General features: G+C 36.2%; 1 protein-coding gene across 2 annotated transcripts in view; it reads right to left on the minus strand.

Annotated features, from left to right (window-relative positions):
* The window catches only part of MYO9A (myosin IXA), a gene marked incomplete at its 3' end in the record, with an annotated part of 220,604 nt that overhangs the window by 37,717 nt on the left and 160,168 nt on the right, over window positions 1-22,719 (minus strand). For both annotated transcript variants that reach the window (XM_082860992.1, XM_082860993.1), the window contains 7 exons: window positions 21,714-21,856; window positions 18,849-19,072; window positions 18,238-18,354; window positions 16,509-16,697; window positions 8,962-9,009; window positions 4,094-4,205; window positions 2,089-2,150 (listed from right to left, as the gene is read on the minus strand). In XM_082860992.1, the coding sequence (XP_082717118.1) occupies window positions 2,089-2,150; window positions 4,094-4,205; window positions 8,962-9,009; window positions 16,509-16,697; window positions 18,238-18,354; window positions 18,849-19,072; window positions 21,714-21,856 (895 nt within the window). The remainder of the gene's footprint in view (window positions 1-2,088; window positions 2,151-4,093; window positions 4,206-8,961; window positions 9,010-16,508; window positions 16,698-18,237; window positions 18,355-18,848; window positions 19,073-21,713; window positions 21,857-22,719) is intronic.

A 22,719-nucleotide genomic window follows, 5' to 3' on the forward strand; every position in this document is an offset into this window, starting at 1 on the left:
CCAACTGCACACATTTAAGAAACTTCCATCCTTTCCCATATGTCTCTATGTTTATTTCTGTATTTCCCCATTCTTTTTACTCTCCATGCTTGGATGTCTCTACTTATCTATTTTTCAGCTCACCAATCTTCTCTTCTCCTATGGCCAATACACTGTTAAACCTATCTTTTGAGTTTACAATTTCATTTTTTATTTTTATAATTTCCATTTGGCTCTTTTTTATATACATATATTTCAATTTTATGATAAAAAAGACATTTAAAATCTTTTTTTTTTTTTTTTCCGGTACGCGGGCCTCTCACTATTGTGGCCTCTCCCATTGCGGAGCACAGGCTCCGGATGTGCAGGCTCAGCGGCCATGGCTCATGGGCCCAGCCGCTCCGCTGCATGTGGGATCTTCCTGGACTGGGGCACAAACCTGTGTCCCCTGCATCGGCAGGTGGACTCTCAACCACTGCGCCACCAGGGAAGCCCCATTTTAAATCTTTTTGTCGAGCATCTAAACATATTAATTAAAAATTTTTTAAGTACATGTGTGAATTCGGTAATGGGTCATCTATGAGTCTACAGATATTGTCTGTTTATTTCTTAGTCTCATTTCTTAATGTCTAATTTCATATATGAACAAACTGTAAAGGCTCTCAACAATGTTACCTCTCTTTAGAGAGAATTCATGCTATTCTCTGTAGGTGGGTAGCTAGAAAAAGGAAGAGATCATCTTAATCCAATCAAGGACTACCTTGCAGTTTTTATAAAACTCAGTTGATCAATGCTATCAATGCTTCATCCTCCTTCCTGGGGTATACCTCTTCACAGGTCTCACTGAAGAGTCTAGAGTATTGACTAGGGTCCTTTTTCAAAGGTGGGTCATCCAAGTCCAATTTTTCTGTCTTTGACACTGTGAGATGCAAAATACTCTTAATTTGCTTTTCTGTTTAGCTTCTTAGCCTCTTGCCCTGTGCAGCTTAAGAATTCAGAAAACGCCTTGAGGGAAAAACCTCTGAGTTTCAGGCTCACTTCTCTATATGTTTGGATCATGGTCCCTCAAGTCCTGGCAATCCCAAACTCCAACTTTTGTCTCTATAACTCTATCAGATTTCTAAGAGTACTGATGGCTTCTCTGACTCTTAAGTGTGGCCCTCTGCCCAGAATCTTGGTTTCCTGCCCTACAACAAAAATTGACAAACTCCCAGTAGGAGAGAAACATCTCATAGATATAGATTCACCAATCTGTAATTCTCTTCTCTGTAGGATCTAGGCCCCTAAATTCAATTTGCCTGGGCAGCTTTCTAATGCTAGGCAACAGACTTTTTTCAGCTATTCTCAGCATGAGCATGAATATTAGTCTGCCAGAAGGTACTTCGTCTTAGCTGGAAGCAGATGCCCCACCTTCGTTGTATTTTAAGCACTTTGTCAAATTTCTCTTTGTACTTTGCCATGTTTGTCTACTAATTTGGAACAGATGCAAACTATATACAAGGGCTGTAAACATGCACACACATTTTATTATAGTTCAGATTTGCATAGTATTGTTAAAATTATATGTGACTAATAAATAAGAAAATGTGATTATACACCAATAAAAGCCTGAAATATTTCCAAAATTGTTGCTTCATTGAAGCATAAAGGTAGCAGAGCACATGTTCAGTATCTTTTAGATCTGTGTATCCAAGTAGAAATATGTAAAAACACCAACTATGCTGGTGAATTTTACTGTTCATGTTAAAATCTTTAATTGTAGCCTACCACTTTCAAGACAATTTCTAGAAACACTTATGAGTGTTTAAAGAAGTAGGAAACCTTTAAAAGAAGTGTTTTAATAAGTTGTCGGTTGTGAAATCAGTTTAGTAGTTCCCATGTAGTAAAGGTAAATATAGTTCCAGGAAAATCGATTCAGTTATATATACACATCCCTCTATATGTGTATGCTGGATTATGATATAAAATGTATTTCTTACTGTGATTTGTGGCCAAAAAGTTTGAAAACTGCTACTCTATAAAATCATCAAAGAGGCCTTGATTTCTTTCTACAAGGCACGAAAAACCAACAGACCTGTTATTTATTACTCATAGATGATAACTTCTTACCTTTTTAGAGCACTTGGCTGTGGTTTTCAGACAGCACCTCTTATGACAAGCATACTTGCATACTGAAAAATAGGTTAAGAATGTAGCATTTTCAGAAGTCTGTACATCAGTGACAAGAATTTAGTAAGTTTACTGCTTTATTCTGAGCATAAATTTTTTCCTTTAAAGCTGAGACTGCTATAGTATCACATACATATACTTTGTATGGTATTAGAATGAAAAATTGTCTTAATTCATTCAATTCAGAAAAATGAAGTTGAAAAACATACCTAAAATTTCTAACCACTGTCTATGAAAAAGCTTTTTATTCTTTCAAGATTGCCCACCCCTCCTCCCCTGTCCCCACCATATTCCAGCAGAATATGTATCTCTGTGGTCTGATTCACAAACTAGTGCTCATGTTCCCCTCTTAAATTTGTTCTACGATCTGCTAAAATGAAAGAAATACCTATTAAGAATCATTCCAATGGGTAAGAAAAGCATTACTGTCAAAGACCTTTACTAAAATAAAAACAAATTTGGTAGCATACTAAGATATAAGAAAGGCCTTATTTACTATCCTAGAAGGTCCAGAATAGAGCTCTGAGGAAACAGAACATAAAGAATATCAGTAGTGATTGGGAAGATGAGATAAGGAAGAAGTTAAGAGCAGAAATAATTTCTCGGAGCAGGAGATAACAGGGTGCCTAGGCAGCAGTAGGTGCGAAGGGCACGCTGAGAGGAGAATACGGAGAAACTACTTGGCCTACATCATTTTGGTACACCAGCTCTGGCTCCTGCACATCAACACCTGAATATCCTTCTTGAGCTTCTAAAGCATGACTTGAGGGGTTTTCAAAGCCAAGATCAAGGAGGGGAGACCATACCATTGTACTGGAGAAATCACCAGTATAAGCACAAAAAAAGTTAGTTAATGCTGTTAAAAAATCAAACCAAATCCACCCAAGTCATTAAAAAAAAAAAAGCAGATTCTTTGTATTTTCAGTTTCAGATCACAGAGAAAATCATACCAAACCTACAGGAATCACACTAACATTAAACAGTCAAGTACATGGCAAACTACTCCCAATTTCACTTTCACTGCAATTTTTTTAGACTACTGATAATAAAACAAAAAGAAAACCACTTTTGAACCATAGAACAAATGAACATATCCAGCAATATCCAAGTGCTGATTTCACTATGGTGAACATGATTTCCATCCTTGTTGTCATACTGGACACAACCCTTCCTAATATTTCTTTTATTCAGTTCTGGCCCACTAGTAAACAAAGACTCACAAAATTATTAAAAGCACCAGGATAGATGTATGGAATGACAGGAGTAGACGCTAAAGACCCTCTGTAAGCCAGAACCAAGCTGACCCACAAAAAATCTCCACTCACATTCTAGGATTTAAAGGTTTTGATAAAGAATTATAGTAGAAAAAAGTAACTTTCTGGTTATAATCTAAGAATTTGTTCATTAATTCATCCAACCATCTATAGGTCCATCTACCCAATAAATATTTACTAAAACTTATAATGTGCCAGAACTGTTCTGTATACTTCTAGGTATACAGAAGAGACAGATAAGTTTCCTGACCTTACAGAGAACACATTCTAGTGGGACAGACAAACAAGAAAACAAATGAATACTTAACATCATCTTGGGTGGTGATAACTACTATAAAGACTAGAAAAGCTGAGTAAAGGGACAGAGAATTGGGGGACAGGGTGGCATTTTAGATAGGAGGGTGGAGACAAGAATCAACTGAAGTAGTATGTCATACTAACATCTGAGAGAAGAGCATTTCAGATGGAGTGAGCTGCAAGTACAGTAACCAAAGAACACCAAAATATCTTATTTGCCAACAAAGAGTAGGTAAAGGGAACTATAATGAGAGATGAAGTTAAAGAATTAGGGAGTGTGAATTATTCCTTAATGTTAAAGAAGATTTAAGAAAACTCATGGAAACAGAAATATCAAATGGTTAAAAAATTCCTCAAAGAACTCTCATACTTACATTTGCAAACAGAGGCTCGGTCCATTATCCATATCAAAGAAGAACAGTACTCACAGTATGTAGGGATGCTATACTGGGTGGCTTTAAAGATGTGACCATTGTGCTCTTCTACCTGAAGGAAAAAATACAGCTATCTATGTTAAAGCCAACACAGTAAATGCTGCCCTAACATGTCGGGCAATGGGAAATCCTTCAATTCCCTGTTGTCTTCATTGGGTACTTATTCCAGGAGGAGAATTATGATCTGAGAAATAAAATAAAGGTAAAATATATGATCCCTGCTTTCAAAAAGCGAACAATCTAGTAGAGACAAAAACAACTTATATGAAAATCAGAAAACAATGCTATAAACATTTAAGAGCTGTCTTACGCAACTCTGAATTCGCATGTTAAATTAAAAGCAGTGGTTCTCAAATTTTTATTTTTAATCTCAAGAATCTTTCACACTTCTGAAAATTACTGATGATCTCAAGATACTTCTATTTATATGAGTTAGAAATTAAAACTAAAAAAAATTTAACTATCCAATTCACTTAAAATTATCATTAAACATATTCCATGTTAACATAAGTAACATTTTACTGAAAAACAACTGTATCTTTAAAACACACAGGGCTTCCCTGGTGGCGCAGTGGTTGAGAGTCTGCCTGCCAATGCAGGGGATGTGGGTTCGTGCCCCGGTCCGGGAAGATCCCACATGCCGCAGAGCGGCTGGGCCCGTGAGCCATGGCCGCTGAGCCTGCGCGTCCGGAGCCTGTGCTCCACAATGGGAGAGGCCACAACAGTGAGAGGCCCGCGTACCGTAAAAATAAATAAATAAAACACACAAAAAAAGTAATGAGGACTTCCCTGGTGGCGCAGTGGTTGAGAGTCCGCCTGCCGATGCAGGGGATGCGGGTTCAGGCCCCGGTCCGGGAAGATCCCACATGCCGCGGAGCGGCTGGGCCCGTGAGCCATGGCCGCTGGGCCTGCGCGTCCGGAGCCTGTGCTCCGCGACGGGAGAGGCCACAACAGCGAGAGGCCCGCATACCGCCAAAAAAAAAAAAAAGTAATGACAAGAGGGGTACTGTTTTACATTTTTGTAAACCTCTTTGATGTCTGGCTTAATAAAGGACAACTGGATTCTCATATCCACTTCTGTATGCAATCTGGTGGCAGTATGCAATTAAGTTTGAAAAATATGAAGAAAATTCAGCTTCATACAGATATGAAATTCGAAAATGGAAAAATAATTTAATTGTCCTTTCAGAAAATGACACAATATTAAAACTCTGCAAATGGTAACTTAAAGGTTAATTGAAATATGGAATCTAAAACCACACCGATCAACTCTTCATATTCTGTAACATTAAAATCCATTGTTCTGGACTTCACTAAAATTTACAACTTTTACTTCAAAGTACCATTAAGAAAATAAAAAGATAAACCACAGACTCAGAGAATATATTTGCAAATCGTATATCTGATAAAGGACTTCTACCTAGAATACAGGAAGAACTGTATTAATAAGAAGACAACTCAATTTTTTAAATGGGCAAAATATTGAATAGCCAGTTCATCAAAGAAGTATAAATGGCCAAGAGGCACATGAAAAGCTGCTCAAATCATTAGTTACCAGAGAAATGCAAATCCGAACCATGATGGGAAACCACTTCATACCCTCTAGAATAGCTATAACTATTAGACAAAACCAACTATTGGTGAGGATGTGGAGAGACTGGAACCCTCAGATATTTCAGGTGGGATTATAAAATGGTACTGTTACCATTTTGGTAACTATATGGTATAGTTCAAATACTGAATCATTATGTTGTACACCTGAAAGTAGTATAATGTTATATGTCAATTATATCTCAATTTTTTTAAATAAATAAATACATATATACACACATTTACACATACATACGTACATTTAGGGGAGTATTAGTAGTCATTTTTGTCTTAATTAATCAAATAACCAACTAACTAAATGAAAAAGATCTAACTCACAGTTCATCCATCCCACAGCTTTATAATATGACCTTGGCTCTGTGATGTCTCAAATATTTCCAGATATTGACATTTTATCACACAGATATCCTTCTATTTAATGAAACTGTAAATCACACACATGCACATTATTTTCCTCTACTGGAACTCTTAATATTAAGTTAGTTTCATTAAAAAATTACTTTATTCTAAATGGATCAAAAGGTACAAATTAGAATACAATGAAAACCCTTCTTTCACCTCTGAATTCCAACTGTTTAGTTCCTCTTATAGAAATAATCACTGATACCAGTTTCCTGTGCATACTTTCAGATATTGTGTGTGTGTGTGTGTGTGTGTGTGTGTGTGTGTGTGTGTGTACAGTTATAAACGTATTTTGGTTTTTTAAAAATATACGAATAGTAGCTTTCTATATAGTGTTTGGCTCTTTGCTCTTTTTAATTAATAAAACATCTTGAAGAATGGTTTCTCTTACTTTAATGCCAATCAGTATTATATTATATAGATGTATCTAATTTATTTAACTATTTCCTTACTGATTTAGGTTGTTTTCAAAACGTTTATTTATTACAAATTCCTCTTCAATAAAGAGCCTGTACATGTCAGTGTGAACAAATTGATATATCCACTGGATAAATTCCTGTATGCGGAATTGCTGCGTCAAAGGTTTTTTGGTTTTGTTTTTAATATTTTTAAGGCTTTTAATACACCATTATTAAAGTACCTTCTCCAAGAAGGTTATGCAAATAACCCCATCTGCAGTATTGAAAAAAATCTATATATTTCTTTATCTTTCCAAACTAGGTAACTAATTTAACTTTGCTCATAGATGGACAAAGTAGAAAATCACTGTTGTTTCATTTTAATTTGAATACTATTAAGTATAAACATTTATTCATATATTTCTTAACATTTCTTTCTATGGCCTACACTTATCACAGGCCCTGAAATATAACAGCAGTTGAATTAATGAATTTTCTTTTTTTTTAATGTCATATGCTTTACTCATTTTTATCTCAAGGTATTGTTCTTTTCCTCATTGATATGAAAAAGATTATTCTTATAAGGCTTAAAATGTATAGAAGGCCTAAACACTACCTGTTAAATAACAGGTGCCTTCCTGTTACTCCTCCACCTTCCCTACGTTTTACTTCATACACAATCTCAAAAATCCTCAGTGGTGGGTGACATTACACCTGTTTTATGTAATTCTATTTTACTCCTATTTTATATAATATATACTCCCATTATATACATGAGGACATTGAGACTCAAAGATTAAGTTGTCTAAAGTTTCTCCATTGGTGAACAAAAGTAAGCCAGGCTAAGGGCTTAAATATCCTACTTTCAGGATTCCTTTTTCTTCCATGTAAAGGAAGAAACTCTTTAACAGGTAAGATCATGCTAAAATAGAGTCAGATCATGCTTCTAACACACACAGTGGAAAAGTGACAAGCAATGATCTAAAAAACCTTAGAATTTGGTTTACAAGTGATAGGGGATGATTTATAATCCTGATTTATTAATAAGGTTAACAATAAATATTCTAGGATTAGAATTTACCATTGGCAGGGGTGAATCCAGGTTCTGTAGGCCCTAAAGCTTAACATTTTCAGGGGAAATGGAGGAAGACAGGACGAGCAGGGGAAACAACTTGGGAAGAAAGAGGAGAAGGTGGTGGAGGCAAATGCAACTGAAGCAGAGGGAACAGGGGGAGAGTGGGAAGAAATGAAGCTTAGAGAGGTCAAGGTCAAGATCATGTCGAGTCTTGTAGGCATGGTAAGAACTCTTGAGTTTTACTCTGAGTAACACTGGAAGTCACTAGAGAGTTCTGAGTAGAGGAGGAACATGACCTGATTTTTGTTTTTAAATGTTCATTATGGCTATTATGTAGAAAACTGTAAGGGGAGAAGAATATAAGAAGGCAGATCAATTATGAGACAACACATAGTATTACTGGACTACTGTAATAGCAGTGGAGGTGGTGTGAAATGGTCAGATATTAGATGCATTTTGGAGGTAGAGTGCTGGCCAGAGTTCTACCTACATTTCCAGCCACCCCCACATAAACATGCAATACTTGAGCCTATTAAAGCTACTGGCTCAACATGCCAGGTTTTTCACTCATGTGTCTCTGGACATACTCTTTCCCTCTGGCTAGATACTGCCTGTCTAAACTACTACTCACTTGATAAGAACTAGCAAAAACATCTTTTCTTCTGTAAAGTATTGCTTCATTCTCTCTTTCTGTATTTCCACAGCACTTTGTACTATCTACTATAATACTTATCACATCTAAAAGTAGTAATTTTAAAAAAAAAATAAATAAATAAATAAATAAAAGTAGTAATTTTTTAAATGCCTGCCTTCACTAGCAGATTATGAGCTCCTCTAGGGCTTAACTCATCCTTGCAATTACAGAGATTATGGTAAAGTATGCAATAGAGACATATAACACAAAAGATAAAAACATGAACAATGGTAAAATATGCTCAAATGCCTTTGGGAATGTCTCTTGAATTAGGACTTACATTTGTAAAATCCTAAATAGTCCTCATATTCCTCAGAAGGGAGGGAGAGCTCCTTAAAAAACTCCTTCCCTACCCCTACTTCTGAAAAGGGTTCATATTTGTACTTTTCATGAGTAAACATTTCAGTTTTCTACCATTTTAGGAAGGCATCATTAATAACAAGTCAAGCCAAAGAATTCAAGACACATTTGTCATTCTAAATTTTTGTAAAGACGTAAATGATTACCCCCTAGGCATCTGATAAACTTATTCTTTAAATATTTCCACAGAAATACTGTATGATACAGCTCAGACTAGTGGTCTAAAAATTACTTTTTAGTAACATAAAAAAAATAGATTACGACTTACTAAATCAGCTTCTTTTTTCCTTCTTTTCTTTCTCTCTGTTTTTGGCACCTGGTTGGAAAGAAATACAGAAAATGTGATATAACAAAGACTAACATAGTTTCTTACTTCTTTGCAAATGCTGAGATTTTTGCTCAACAGGTAATAAAATAAGCAGCTCTTTATTCCTCCAGAGGAAACGTGCAGTGCTAGTAAGCATATGTGAGAAAAAAATTTATGTTTAGTAAAACACAGTGCTCATAAAAGCAACAGAATGGAAGGATACTTTAGAAATTATCTTTTTAAACCTCAGTTCTGCCCAGAAGCCACACCATTATTAATTTAAATGATTATTTTATTTTAAACATTAATAACCTGATTATTAATTTCAAAGATTGCACTTTGCATATTTTGGCTCTAGAAAACTCTCCATCCTAGAGCTAAATATAAAAGGTATTGGAGATTGGTTCAAGAAGGCGGAGTAGAAGGACGAGCACTCACTCCCTCTTGCGAGAACACCAGAACCACAACTAACTGCTGAACAATCATCGACAGGAAGACACTGGAACTCACCAAAAAAGATACCCCACATAGCAAAGACAAAGGAGAAGCCACAATGAGATGGTAGGAGGGGCACAATCACAATAAAATCAAATCCCATAACTGCTGGGTGGATGACTCACAAACTGGAGAACACTTATACCACAGAAGTCCACCCACTGAAGTGAAGGTTCTGAGCCCCACGTCAGGCTTCCCAACCTGAGGGTCTGGCAACGGGAGGAGGAACTCCTAGAGAATCAGACTTTGAAGGCTAGTGGGATTTGACTGCAGAATTTCGACAGGACTTGGGGAAAAAGAGACTCCACTCTTGGAGGGCACATACAAAGTAGTGTACGCATCGGGACTCGGGAAGGAGCAGTGACCCCAGGGGAGACTGAACCAGACCTACCTGCTAGTGTTGGAGGGGCTCCTGCAGAGGCGGGGGTGGGGGCTGTGGCTCACCGTGGGGACAAGGACACTGGCAGCAGAAGTTCTGGGAAGTACTCCTTGGTGTGAGCCCTCCCAGAGTCTGTCATTAGCCCCACCAAAGAGCCCAGGTAGGCTCCAGTGATGGGTTGCCTCAGGCCAAACAACCAACAGGGAGGGAACCCAGACCCACCCATCAACAGTCAAGTGGATTAAAGTTTTACTGAGCTCTGCCCAACAGAGCAACAGTCAGCTCTACCCACCACCAGTCCCTCCCATCAAGCCTCTTAGATAGCCTCATCCACCAGAGGGCAGACAGCAGAAGCAAGAAGAACTACAACCCTGCAGCCTGTGGGACAAAAACCACATTCACAGAAAGATAGAAAAGGCAGAGGGCTATGTACCAGAGGAAGGGACAAGATAAAACCCCAGAAAAACAACTAAATGAAGTGGAGATGGGCAACCTTCCAGAAAAAGAATTCAGAATAATGATAGTGAAGATGATCCAGGACCTCGGAAAAATAATGGGCGCAAAGATCGAGAAGATGCAAGAAATGTTTAACAAAGACTTAGAAGAAATAAAGAACAAACAAACAGAGATGAACAATACAATAACTGAAATGAAAACTACACTAGAAGGAATCAGTAGCAGAATAACTGAGGCAGAAGAATGGATAAGTGACCTGGAAGACAGAATGGTGGAATTCACTGCTGTGGAACAAAATAAAGAAAAAAGAATGAAAAGAAATGAAGACAGCCTAAGAGACCTCTGGGACAACATTAAACACAACAACATTCGCATTATAGGGGTCCCAGAAGGAGAAGAGAGAGAGAAAGGACCAGAGAAGATATTTGAAGAGATTATAGTGGAAAACTTCCCTAACATGGGAAAGGAAATAGCCATGCAAGTCTAGGAAGCGCAGAGAGTCCCATACCAGATAAACCCAAGGAGGAACATTCGGAGACACATAGCAATCAATTTGACAAAAATAAAGACAAAGAAAAATTACTGAAAGCAACAAGGGAAAAACAACAAATAATATACAAGGGATCTCCCATAAGGTTAACAGCTCATTTCTCAGCAGAAGCTCTACAAGCCAGAGGGAGTGGCATGATATATTTAAAGTGATGAAAGGGAAGAACCTACAACCAAGATTATTCTACCCAGCAAGGACCTCATAGAGATTCGATGGAGAAATCAAACGCTTTACAGACAAGCAAAAGCTAAGAGAATTCAGCACCTCCAAACCAGCTCTACAGCAAGTGATAAAGAACTTCTCTAAGTGGAAAACACAAGAGAAGAAAAGGACCTACAAAAACAAACCCATAACAATTAAGAAAATGGTCATAGGAACATACATATCGATAATTACCTTAAACGTGAATGGATTAAATGCGCCAACCAAAAGGCACAGGCTTGCTGAATGGATACAAAAACAAGACCCATGTATATGCTGTCTACAAGAGACCCACTTCAGATCTAGGGACACATACAGATTAAAAGTGAGGGGATGGAAAAGATATTCCATGCAAGTGAAACTCAAAAGAAAGCTGGAGTAGCAATTCTCATATCAGATTAAACAGACTTTAAAATAAAGAATGTTACAAGAAACAAGGAAGGACACTACATAATGATCCAGAGATCAATCCAAGAAGAAGATATAAAAATTATAAACATATATGCACCCAACACAGGAGCATGTCAATACATAAGGCAAATGCTAACAGCTATAAAAGAGGAAATCGACAATAACACAATAATAGTGGGGGACTTTTAACACCTCACTTACACCAATGGACACATCATCCAAACAGAAAATTAATAAGAAAACATAAGCTTTACATGACACAATAGACCAGATAGATTTAATTGATATTTATAGGACATTTTATCCAAAAACAGCAGATTATATTTTCTTCTCAAGTGCACATGGAACATCCTCCAGGATACATCACATCTTGGGTCACAAATCAAGCCTCAGTAAATTTAAGAAGACTGAAATCATATCAAGTATCTTTTCTGACCACAACACTATGAGATTAGAAATCAATTACAGGGAAAAAAATGTAAAAAACACAAACACATGGAGGCTAAACAACACCTTACTAAATAACCAAGTGATCACTGAAGAAATCAAAGAGGAAATCAAAAAATAACTGGAAACAAATTACAACAAAAACACGATGATTCAAAAGCTATGGGATGCAGCAAAAGCAGTTCTAAGAGGGAAGTTTATAGCAATACAATCCTAGTTCAGGAAACAAGAAAAATCTCAAATAAACAATCTAACCCTACACCTAAAGGAACTGAGAAAGAAGAACAAACAAAACCCAAAGTTAGTAGAAGGAAAGAAATCATAAAGAGCAGAGAAGAAATAAATGAAGTAGAAACAAAGAAAACAATAGCAAAGATCGATAAAACTAAAAGCTGGTTCTTTGAGAAGATAAACAAAATTGATAAACCATTAACCAGACTCATCAAGAAAAAGAGGGAGAGGACTCAAATCAATAAAATTAGAAATGAAAAAGGAGAAGTCACAACCAACACTGCAGAAATACAAAGCATCCTAAGAGACTACTACAAGCAACTCTATGCCAATAAAATGGACAACCTGCAAGAAATGGACAAATTCTTAGAAAGGTATAACCTTCCAAGACTGAACCAGGAAGAAACAGAAAATATGAACAGACCAATCACAAGTAAGGAAATTGAAACTGTGAGTAAAAATCTTCCAACAAACAAAGTCCAGGACCAGATGGCTTCATAGATGAATTATATCAAACATTTAGAGAAGAGCTAACACCCATCCTTCTCAAACCCTTCCAAAAAACTGCAGAGGAAGGAACATTCCCAAACTCATTCTATGAGGTCACCATCACCCTGATACCAAAACCAGACAAAGATACTACAGAAAAAGAAAATTACAGACCAATATCACTGATGATTATAGATGCAAAAATCCTCAACAAAATACTAGCAATCAGAATTCAACAACACATTAAAAGGACCATACACCATGATCAAGTGGGATTTATCCCAGGGATGCAAGGAATCTTCAATATATGCAATTCAACGTGATACTCCATATTAACAAATTGAAGCATAAAAACCATATGATCATCTCAATAGATGCAGAAAAAGCTTTTAACAAAATTCAACACTTGTTTATGATAAAAACTTTCCAGAAAGTGGGCATAGAGGGAACCTACCTCAACATAATAAAGGCCATATATGACAAACCCATAGCAAACATCATTCTCAATGGTGAAAAACTGAAAGCATTTCCTCTAAGATCAGGAACAAGACAAGGATGTCCATTCTCACCACTATTATCCAACAGTTTTGGAAGTCTTAGCCATGGCAATCAGAGAAGAAAAAGAAATAAAAGGAATTCAAATTGGAAAAGCTTAAGTAAACCTGTCACTGTTTGCAGATGACATGATACTATACATAGAGAATCCTAAAGATGCCACAAGAAAACTAATACAGCTAATCAATGAATCTGGTAAAGTTGCAGGATACAAAATTAATGCACAGAAATCTCTTGCATTCCTATACACTAACAACAAAAGATCAGAAAGAGAAATTAAGGAACAATCCCATTCACCACTTCAACAATAACAACAACAAAAAATACCTAGGAATAAACCTACCTAAGGAGGTAAAACGCCTGTATTCAGAAAACTGTAAGACATGGATATAAGTAATCAAAGATGACAAAAACAGATGGAGAGATATACCATGATCGTGGATTGCAAGAATCAGTATTGTGAAAATGATTATTCCACCCAAAGCAATCTACAGACTCAATGCAATCCATTTCAAACTACCAATGGCATTTTTTTTTACAGAACTAGAACAAAAAAATCTTAAAATGTGTATGGAGACACAACAGACCCCAAATAGCCAAAGCAAACTTGAGGGAAAAAAACGGAGCTGGAGGAATCAGACTCCTTGACTTCAGACTATACTACAAAGCTATAGTAATCAAGACAATATGGCACTGGCACAAAAATAGAAACATAGATCAATGGAACAAGATAGAAAGCCCAGAGATAAACCCACGCACCTATGGTCAACTAATCTATGACAAAGGAGGCAAGGATATATAATGGAGAAAAGACAGTCTCTTCAATAAGTGGTGCTGGGAAAACTGGACAGCTACATGTAAAAGAATGAAAGTAGAATACTCCCTAACACCATACACAAAAATACACCTAAAATGGATTAGAGACCTAAATGTAAGACAGGACACTATAAAACTCTTAGAGGAAAACACAGGAAAAAAACACTCTTTGACATAAATCACAGCAAGATCTTTTTTGATCCACCTCCTAGAGTAATGGAAATAAAAACAAAAATAAAGAAATGGGACCTAATGAAACGTAAAAGCTTTTGCACAGCAAAGGAAACCATAAACAAGACGAAAAGAGAACCCTCCAAATGGGAGAAAATATTCGCAAACGAATCAATGGACAAAGGATTAATCTCTAAAATATATAAACAGCTCATGCAGCTCAATATTAAAGAAACAAACAACCCAATCCAAAAATGGGCAGAAGACCTAAATAGACATTTCTCCAAAGAAGACATACAGATAGCCACGAAGCACATGAAAAGCTGCTCAACATCACTAATTATTACAGAAATGCAAATCAAAACTATAATGAGGTATCACCTCACACCAATTAGAATGGGCATCTTCAGAAAATCTACAAACAACAAATGCTGGAGAGGGTGTGAAGAAAAGATAACCCTCTTACACTGTTGGTGGGAATGTAAATTGATGGAGAAAAGTATGGAGGTTCCTTAAAAAGCTAAAAATAGAATTACCATATGATCCAGCAATCCCACTACTGGGCATATACCCAGAGAAAACCATAATTCAAAAAGACACATGCACCTCAATGTTCACTGCAGCACTATTTACAATAGCCAGGTCATGGAAGCAACCTAAATGCCCATCGACAGACGAATGGATAAAGAAGATGTGGTACATATACACAATAGAATATTACTCAGCCATAAAAAGGAACGAAATTGTCATTTGTAGAGACGTGGATGGATCTAGACACTGTCATACAGAGTGAAGTAAGTCAGAAAGAGAAAAACAAATATTGTATATTAATGCATATATGTGGAACCTAGAAAAATGGTACAGATGAGGCATTTGCAGGGCAGAAATTGAGACACAGATGTAGAGAACAAACGTATGGACACCAAGGGAGGAACGTGGCGGCGGGGCTGGTGGTGGGATGAACTGGGAGATTGGGATTGACATATATACACTAATATGTATAAAATGGGTAACTAATAAGAACCTGCTGTATAAAAAAATAAATTAAATTAAATTAAAAAACAAAAGGTATCATCTGGAGGACTTTCTTGGTGGCGCCGTGGTTAAGAATCCGCCTGCCAACACAGGGGACATGGGTTTGAGCCCTGCTCTGGGAAGATCCACATATGCCGTGGAGCAACTAAGCCCGTGCGCCACAATTCCTGAGCCTGCACTCTAGAGCCTGCATGCCACAACTACTGAAGCCCGCACGCCTAGGGCCCGTGCTCCGCAAGAAGAGAAGCCAGCGCAATGAGAAGCCCACGCACCACAAGAAAGAGTAGCCCCGGCTCGCCACAACTAGAGAAAAGCCCGCGTGCAGCAACGAAGACCCAATGCAGCCAAAAATAAAAAGAAATTTTTTTTTTAAAAAGGTATCATCTGGGACATGGAAAAGTTCTTTTACATATGACATTTCCTGTTAGCCATAGTAGAGAACAATCTCAATCTAACCTTTTAAAATTACAAACAAAGGCAGAATAAGCCTAATAAAAATCTTCTTCTGCATAACATTAAGACCCCAACTTAGATGTAGAACAGAAGAATTTCCAAAGATTTATTTATATCTGATTACTTCAAAATGATTTCAAATGTTTTATAAATCTAAATATACATAAATCAGAATAACTGAAAATAAAATGGGAGACAATAAAAAGGATTAACTGTATTCCTGCTACCCAATAATCAGATACCTAATTATTTCAGTTGGGGTATTGAAAGGAAACACACTGACAACCTTCTCTAAGCCTACTATCTCTTCTGTAATAAGAATTTCATAATAATTATTTAATAGGGCTGAAGTAAGAAATAAATAAAATATCAAACACCTAGTATAATTCCTGGTACTCAATAAATAAAGTTTATTATTACTATTATATAGATATTCAGAAACATACATTTTCCTAAAACCTAATTCAAGGAGAAATATAATTCGTGGGTCCTTACATAAAGGCCACTAGATGATACAACTAATCACATCTTTAACCGCTGTTTTTCGAAAGGAAATTTATGTACTGACCTCTATCAAAGCTGAGGGTATAATCTTAATGGCACAACATTACATTTTAACTCAGTGACGAATATATTAATGGCAGAAGGCTTTGATAATACAGTCTGATGAACTTTTAGGACAGAATGGAGTTTGCTGGATCTAAAGTAGTGCTAAAGTAGTTGACATGTTCACTGTAATGTTTTTCTCAAATACCAGGTGTCCCAGACTCTTAAGAAGAATTCATAACTGAATCCTTTTAGAAATCAAAATATATTTACCTTTGTGGGTATATATTCCAGAGTCTTGAATTCATTCATATATTCATCTAAAAACACTTTAAAAGTGTTGACCCAAACTCTGACTGGAGATTCACTCCAATCACGCTGCTCAAGCCTCATGGTCTTTTCCAAAATCTGTTCAAATAGTGCGTAGAGGTCTTTATACCGTATGCTTTTCCCATCATCTATCTAATAAGCAATAAGAGAAGAAATGTAAGGTTTTATGAAGAAATTCTTTATATACAAAAGACTGATTCAATTTTTATTGGGCAATTATTTTGAATAAAAATTAGGATCCTGATATACTTTCTAATGGGCATGTCCATGAGGTCATGTGGTATTTGTAAATTCCCACTCTACTATGGAATGTCTGCAGAATAAAACCTGCTAAATTTTAGCAAAATACCTAACAGTTTAAACAATGTAATAATTGGAGAAAGCCCTGGGAATTTTTAACTATATTTAGCTATAAAGATTATTTGCCTCCCTCTTAATTACCTATCCCCAGAAATGAACCTTGTTTAGATAGTTCCACTCTAAAACTGAAAAGGTGAGTACCTGAATTCTTGCCTAGTGAAACATTAGGCAACCTTTACTTTGATTCATTTTTCCAAAGAAGAATGACATGCTTAGAATAACACCATATTTCTTGCAAAGGAATCTACATGGAATTCCTTTTAACTTATTTAAATGAGGTGTGGAGTCTTCATGAGAAAGAAAAAAACCAGGATTTAAGTGACCAAAACGTATTATATACATTTAAAATGTATTTCTCTTTCACCTCCTCAGAATTATAAGTTGAACCTCTTTGATCCAGGGTTAGAAAACCACTATTAAGCTCTATTTCATAACGTTGGCTCTTCCTATGTGATACAAAGTATATTGGTCCCTAACCTAGAAAATAAAGGTATGAAGCATGACAAGCAGTTAGCAGGATTAGAAAAATATGGCCAACATTGTCTCTACCCAAACCTAGTCATTTGCCGTAGCCTGATTACTACTTTATTATGGTCTTGAAATTATTGCTAAGACTGCATGGTTCCTATTTTTAAAAGGCAAAAAAATCTTATACTGAGTAGAATATACATAGGAAAGTTCTCCTGATTTCTCTTTACACATTAAATTACAGGTTGAACAAAGAAAAACCAATTAAATACAAATTATTTTTTATAGAATAAATATGACAATTCAGAGATATTAATAAAGATTCTATAGATCAAAAGCATTAATTATTATATACTTTAGCACCAATAATAAATTTTCTAAACCATGACCAACATCATATGAAAGTATAGGTAAATCTGAAAGTGATACAAACTCATATATAGAAATTGGTGAACATAAACTGCTCTAATTCTACTGAATAAAAAAGTATAATTCCAACACAAATGAGAATTAGAAGCTGGAGCCAGAGCTAAAAGGATCATGAGAAGTCAAAATAGTGAAGAGCCACTGGGTGAAAAAGAATCATACCTAGAATATCTGAATTCAATACCTTAAGATGAAAATATACCTATAACAAGGGGAAAAAAAAAAAACAGCTCAAGGAAATTTGAGGATGCTATTAATCTGAGGTCAGTCAGTATGCTTTTCCCTATCTATCCCTAAAACAAAAAGAAGACACTGGAGAAATCTCTAGTTGAACATGGCCCCTGTATTATTTTTTATGGCATTGTCAAATTTTTCATATGTTGAACTTCTGAATATCTCGTGACACAGTTTAACTTACCGCCAATGCAGATGAATAAAAGCTGAAGATATTCTGCCGAAATTCTTTCAGAGCTTTTTTAAATACAACATCCACTAGTGTGTCTTTCTTGCTGTCTTCATTATCTAGGTCATTCATCTGGGGACCAGAGAAAGAGATTTTGTACACAATCAACTAAATTGAAAAGAAGTGAATGCCACTCTGGACACATACTGTTTCTTCAACAATGACCGTCCTGAAAGGGCAAACTATCATGGGACCCAGAAAAAAGCATGACCAGGTAGCCAAAGTTTTATTACTACTAGATGATTTCTAAAGTCCCTTCTAACATTGTATGATTCCACAGTTCTGCTACCAAAAAGACAACTCAAAGTGTGCAATGACAAGCCTCACCTTCCCATACAGAATGCAACATGACACTTACGGTAAAACTGAAGTCAACAGTAAAGCCTAAAACTTTAAATCCTGTCTACGCAGTCTAACTCATATGAATCCTATTATTTGCACCTTTCTGGTAAAGAAACAGATGCTCTAACTTACTGAAGCATATATCCTTTAGGGGGCATATCCTGATATACAAGCATTCCACAGTCAAAGCTGCTCAGGGGCCTCACTGAGCAGGCACAGGGTACCTTTTTCAGAAGAAATTCATCCATGCTTTTTAAATCACTGGCACTTGCTATGATCTGGACAGAGTCATTTTGCCAATGCATAGACTCCAAAGCCACGCTGCTGATCTTCACATTTCTCTTGCGCCTTGCCTTTGGAGAAGGCTCTTTGTTCTCTTTGAACTCCTTCCGGCAACTCCCAGGCAATTCTGGACTCAATGGAGGTGTTGGCTGATTCTGAGATAATTCTATAAATCAAGATAGAGTGTCCAGAAAAAATTTCTTTTAGTAAAAATACTGAAATCTCTACATCCTTCTTTTTAAGTTCCTTTAGTAAGTCACTGAAGGAAACATGTAAATATCCGAAAAGTAAAGTAACATTAATGTTTAAGTTCAGGCAGTTAGGCAGTAAATCCAGATTGTACATTTGTACAGAAAATGTATTTAAGAATTATCACTTTTCAATGGGAAATTCTATTGTGTCTCCCAAAGAGATGAGGTCTGATACTGAAAATCTGGATGGAAGTGTCTTGTAGAACTGAAGCCTGGATCCCAAAGACCTCAGTCCCAAAGAAAAGAAAGAAGAGCACACAATCACACTAGCATGTTAAATGCTGACTATTAACCCAGTCATAGCTTTACTATATCTGTTTGAAAGAACATCCAGTTATATACAAATCCAATAAGCCAGTGAAGTTTGATAATTGTTATTATTTGTTTACTAGGGTCTAAAGCCATAAATGCTCCAGTGACAATATCTGGTGTTAGGCTGGCAACCTCTATTTAGGGAATCAGGTAACTCAACTGGTTCACTTCTGCCTGTGTCTGCTTGCTATTTAGGATTTTCACATATATTTCCCAAATAACTGTATGAATTTCTCAGATAATTCCTGGAATTAACTAGCTCCGTATATAATATTGTAAAACACAACAAATTTTCTCTGCAACTGTTTACACCAGAGAAATTGGGTTCCATGTAGTCCATTATAATCTAGAACTACACTGGATTTGCCAACGCCTACCTGGGGCTTAATGAGAAAGTTGGCCCCATTTCACATGTTTTCCCCACATATATTTACCTTACCTTCTGTCCAACGGTATATCCTCATTCCATCTAAAAGCTAATTCTGACAATAAAGGAAAAAAAATAGCCTCCTACTTGCTAAATGCCACCTTAGGCAGGAAGTGAAACAAACTTGAGATATGGCACCAGAATAAAAATTATCAAGATATAGGATATAAGTATATTCAAATTGGTGTCAACGAATATTAATTCCATTATACAACCTAGATATACAAGTATCTAATTATTTCATTTAGCAAAGTCAATATCATTCTTTATACTAAAAGAAATAATAGTTACTAAAGAAACTGTCTATAATCCAATTTCAGCATTAAAAACAAGGGCTACCTTAATAAATTTCTACCCAAAGATAAATAAAAAGGCTACAATCAATTTTTATACATGTATCCTTATTAAGCAAACACACAATGAAGTCTGCTAATAACATATACTTCAACCAAAGAGCTTCCTAATTCCTTCTTGGAAATCAGCAGTGGAGAATATAACTGTGAAATATGAAAAACTTAGAATGACTACTGTAAACCAGATAAGATAAAATGAATTGATCCTCTTAGGAATTCCAAATTTTCCAAACTGAACCTGTAGTATTCACTTAATTTACAACTGGTTTTATCCATATCAGTTTGCAAAGTGATAGGAGCAAAGCCACAAGACAGAAAACAGGGTTCTAATTAAATTTCTACCAGTTTTTCCTTTGACACACAGATGCCTCTGCTCTGGCTGATCCATTCCCATGTGAAACTTGATCTTTCCTCCCTTTATCTTATCCTTTGTCCCTTTATTTTTATCTCATTCTAGATGTGAGAAGTTTTGTTTACTTACTTTAGCTGGGCCTGTTCTATCTCTTCTTAGAGATAATAACTTTCTTCCTAGGGCCTCTTTCTATTTTATTCAATACTGATATTTCATCCACCCACCGGTATTTTACCCACTCATTACTACACATCCACCTCTGATGTATATCCCTGTTTAAGACAGCTGGCATCTTTACATGGTAATTAAAAACGTTCATACATACTTGAGCAAAGGGCTTGGGAAGAATGGGCTAATCTTCTAATACTGGGACTACTGGAATCCTTGGAGAGTTAATAATTCTAGCATTTAGAAAGGCCATATCTCAACAGATGAACTAACTGTTGGGTATTTTCTAATGTGCTATGATTGATGCCCCAAAAGTTAAAATAACAGCTACCACTATAAAGTCCCAGGAACATACAATAGGTACTTCAGCACAATGGTTATGAATACGGACTCTGGAGCTAGACTGCCTGAATTCAAATCTCAGCTCTGCCAATTGCTATACATGTATAAGCAAATAACTCTCTGTGCCTCAGCTTTCTTATCTATAAACTGGGAATAATAATCATACCAACCTCAAAAAATTGTTGTGAGGATCAATCGAGTTAATACATACAATATGCTTAGTACAGTGCCTTGTATGTAGTAAGCACTCAAAAATTAGCTGCTGTCATTAATTTTTACTAGGAATATACATTTGTTAAGTGAATGAATGATGGTTAGATTTTTACACTTTAGAAAACTGAGGCTAATCAAAGATTCGCAGTCATTCTTGAAGTTGTTGTTACTTCACTGTTTTGTACCACATTTCCCTGAAACTTCTATTATAGGTAAAATTTAATTTTATAATTATCTGTTAGTTAAGGAGGGACTTAACAATCTTGGTCCTATCTCATTAGAATATCTCACCAACAGGATTACCATTACAAATACTAGAGGGATAGTAAACTTTCAGAAAGAGTAAACAGAAATTATGAAGACAATCTCCACCCTTTGTCCATTTTTACCATCTGGAAACTGATGAGCTGGAATCACATCTGAGCCAGCAAAGAGTGCCGAAACCTCCGAATGGGTGGCAGGTTTCACTCTGGTAGTCTTCTTCTCCCCTTGTTTCCCTTTGGCCCAGAATCTCATCTTAGCTCTCTGAGGTCTGTTAACAACAACAACAACAAAAAAGTAACAATGGAAATTAGCATGTCCTATTGACAATATCTGTACGTCACTTTAAGTTATATAAACACCTTTCATGTGAATTAATTCATTTAACCTTCATAGTTAAGTTTAGTCATATTTAATCTTCAAGTGTACATTTAAACTTCATCTGGAAGGTAAATGATAGCTTCCTCATCTTGAATACAGAAATAATGAGACTCAGGAATGTTAAAAAAAAACCACCATTTATTTGAGTTGTTATCATGCTCCAGGTACAAGTGCTTATATAGAATTACCTTAATTAACTATAACAACAAGTTGACATTCAAACCATAACCGTTTTTCAGGTGAAAAACTGGTAGCTTAAACATTAGGTAACTTTCCCAAGGTTACACAGCCAGTGAGTAACAAAGTTGAGAATCACACCAACTATGCTCTATATTGCCTCATTAGTGCTTATATACTGTCTCCCATCATATAAATCAAGGAAACATCCTGAGATAATAACAGTTCACATTTACTGACCATAAAGTATGTATCCTAACCTCGTACTAGGAGGCCTACTTGCACATTAATTTGTTGGTTCCTTTATTTTTGAGCATCAACTAGGAGCCAGGCACTATGACTTACTTATGATGCCTTCTTTTCACAACTACCATGATAAATAGGTATTTTTATCCTAACTTTACACATGAGCAACCTGAGGCTCAGAGGGCTGATGGAGATGGAAGTTAAAATCAGGTCTGTCTGCTTTTGAAGCCCATGTTCTTTTATCCATGCTTCCTTCTTTTTCTAATAGCTTATTACTAATCCTATACATCCATATAGTATAAAGGGAAATTGTTTTACAAGACTTATTAC

Source organism: Leucopleurus acutus (genome assembly GCF_964270905.1).
Source record: "Leucopleurus acutus genome assembly, chromosome: 1".
NCBI lineage: Eukaryota > Metazoa > Chordata > Mammalia > Artiodactyla > Delphinidae > Leucopleurus > Leucopleurus acutus.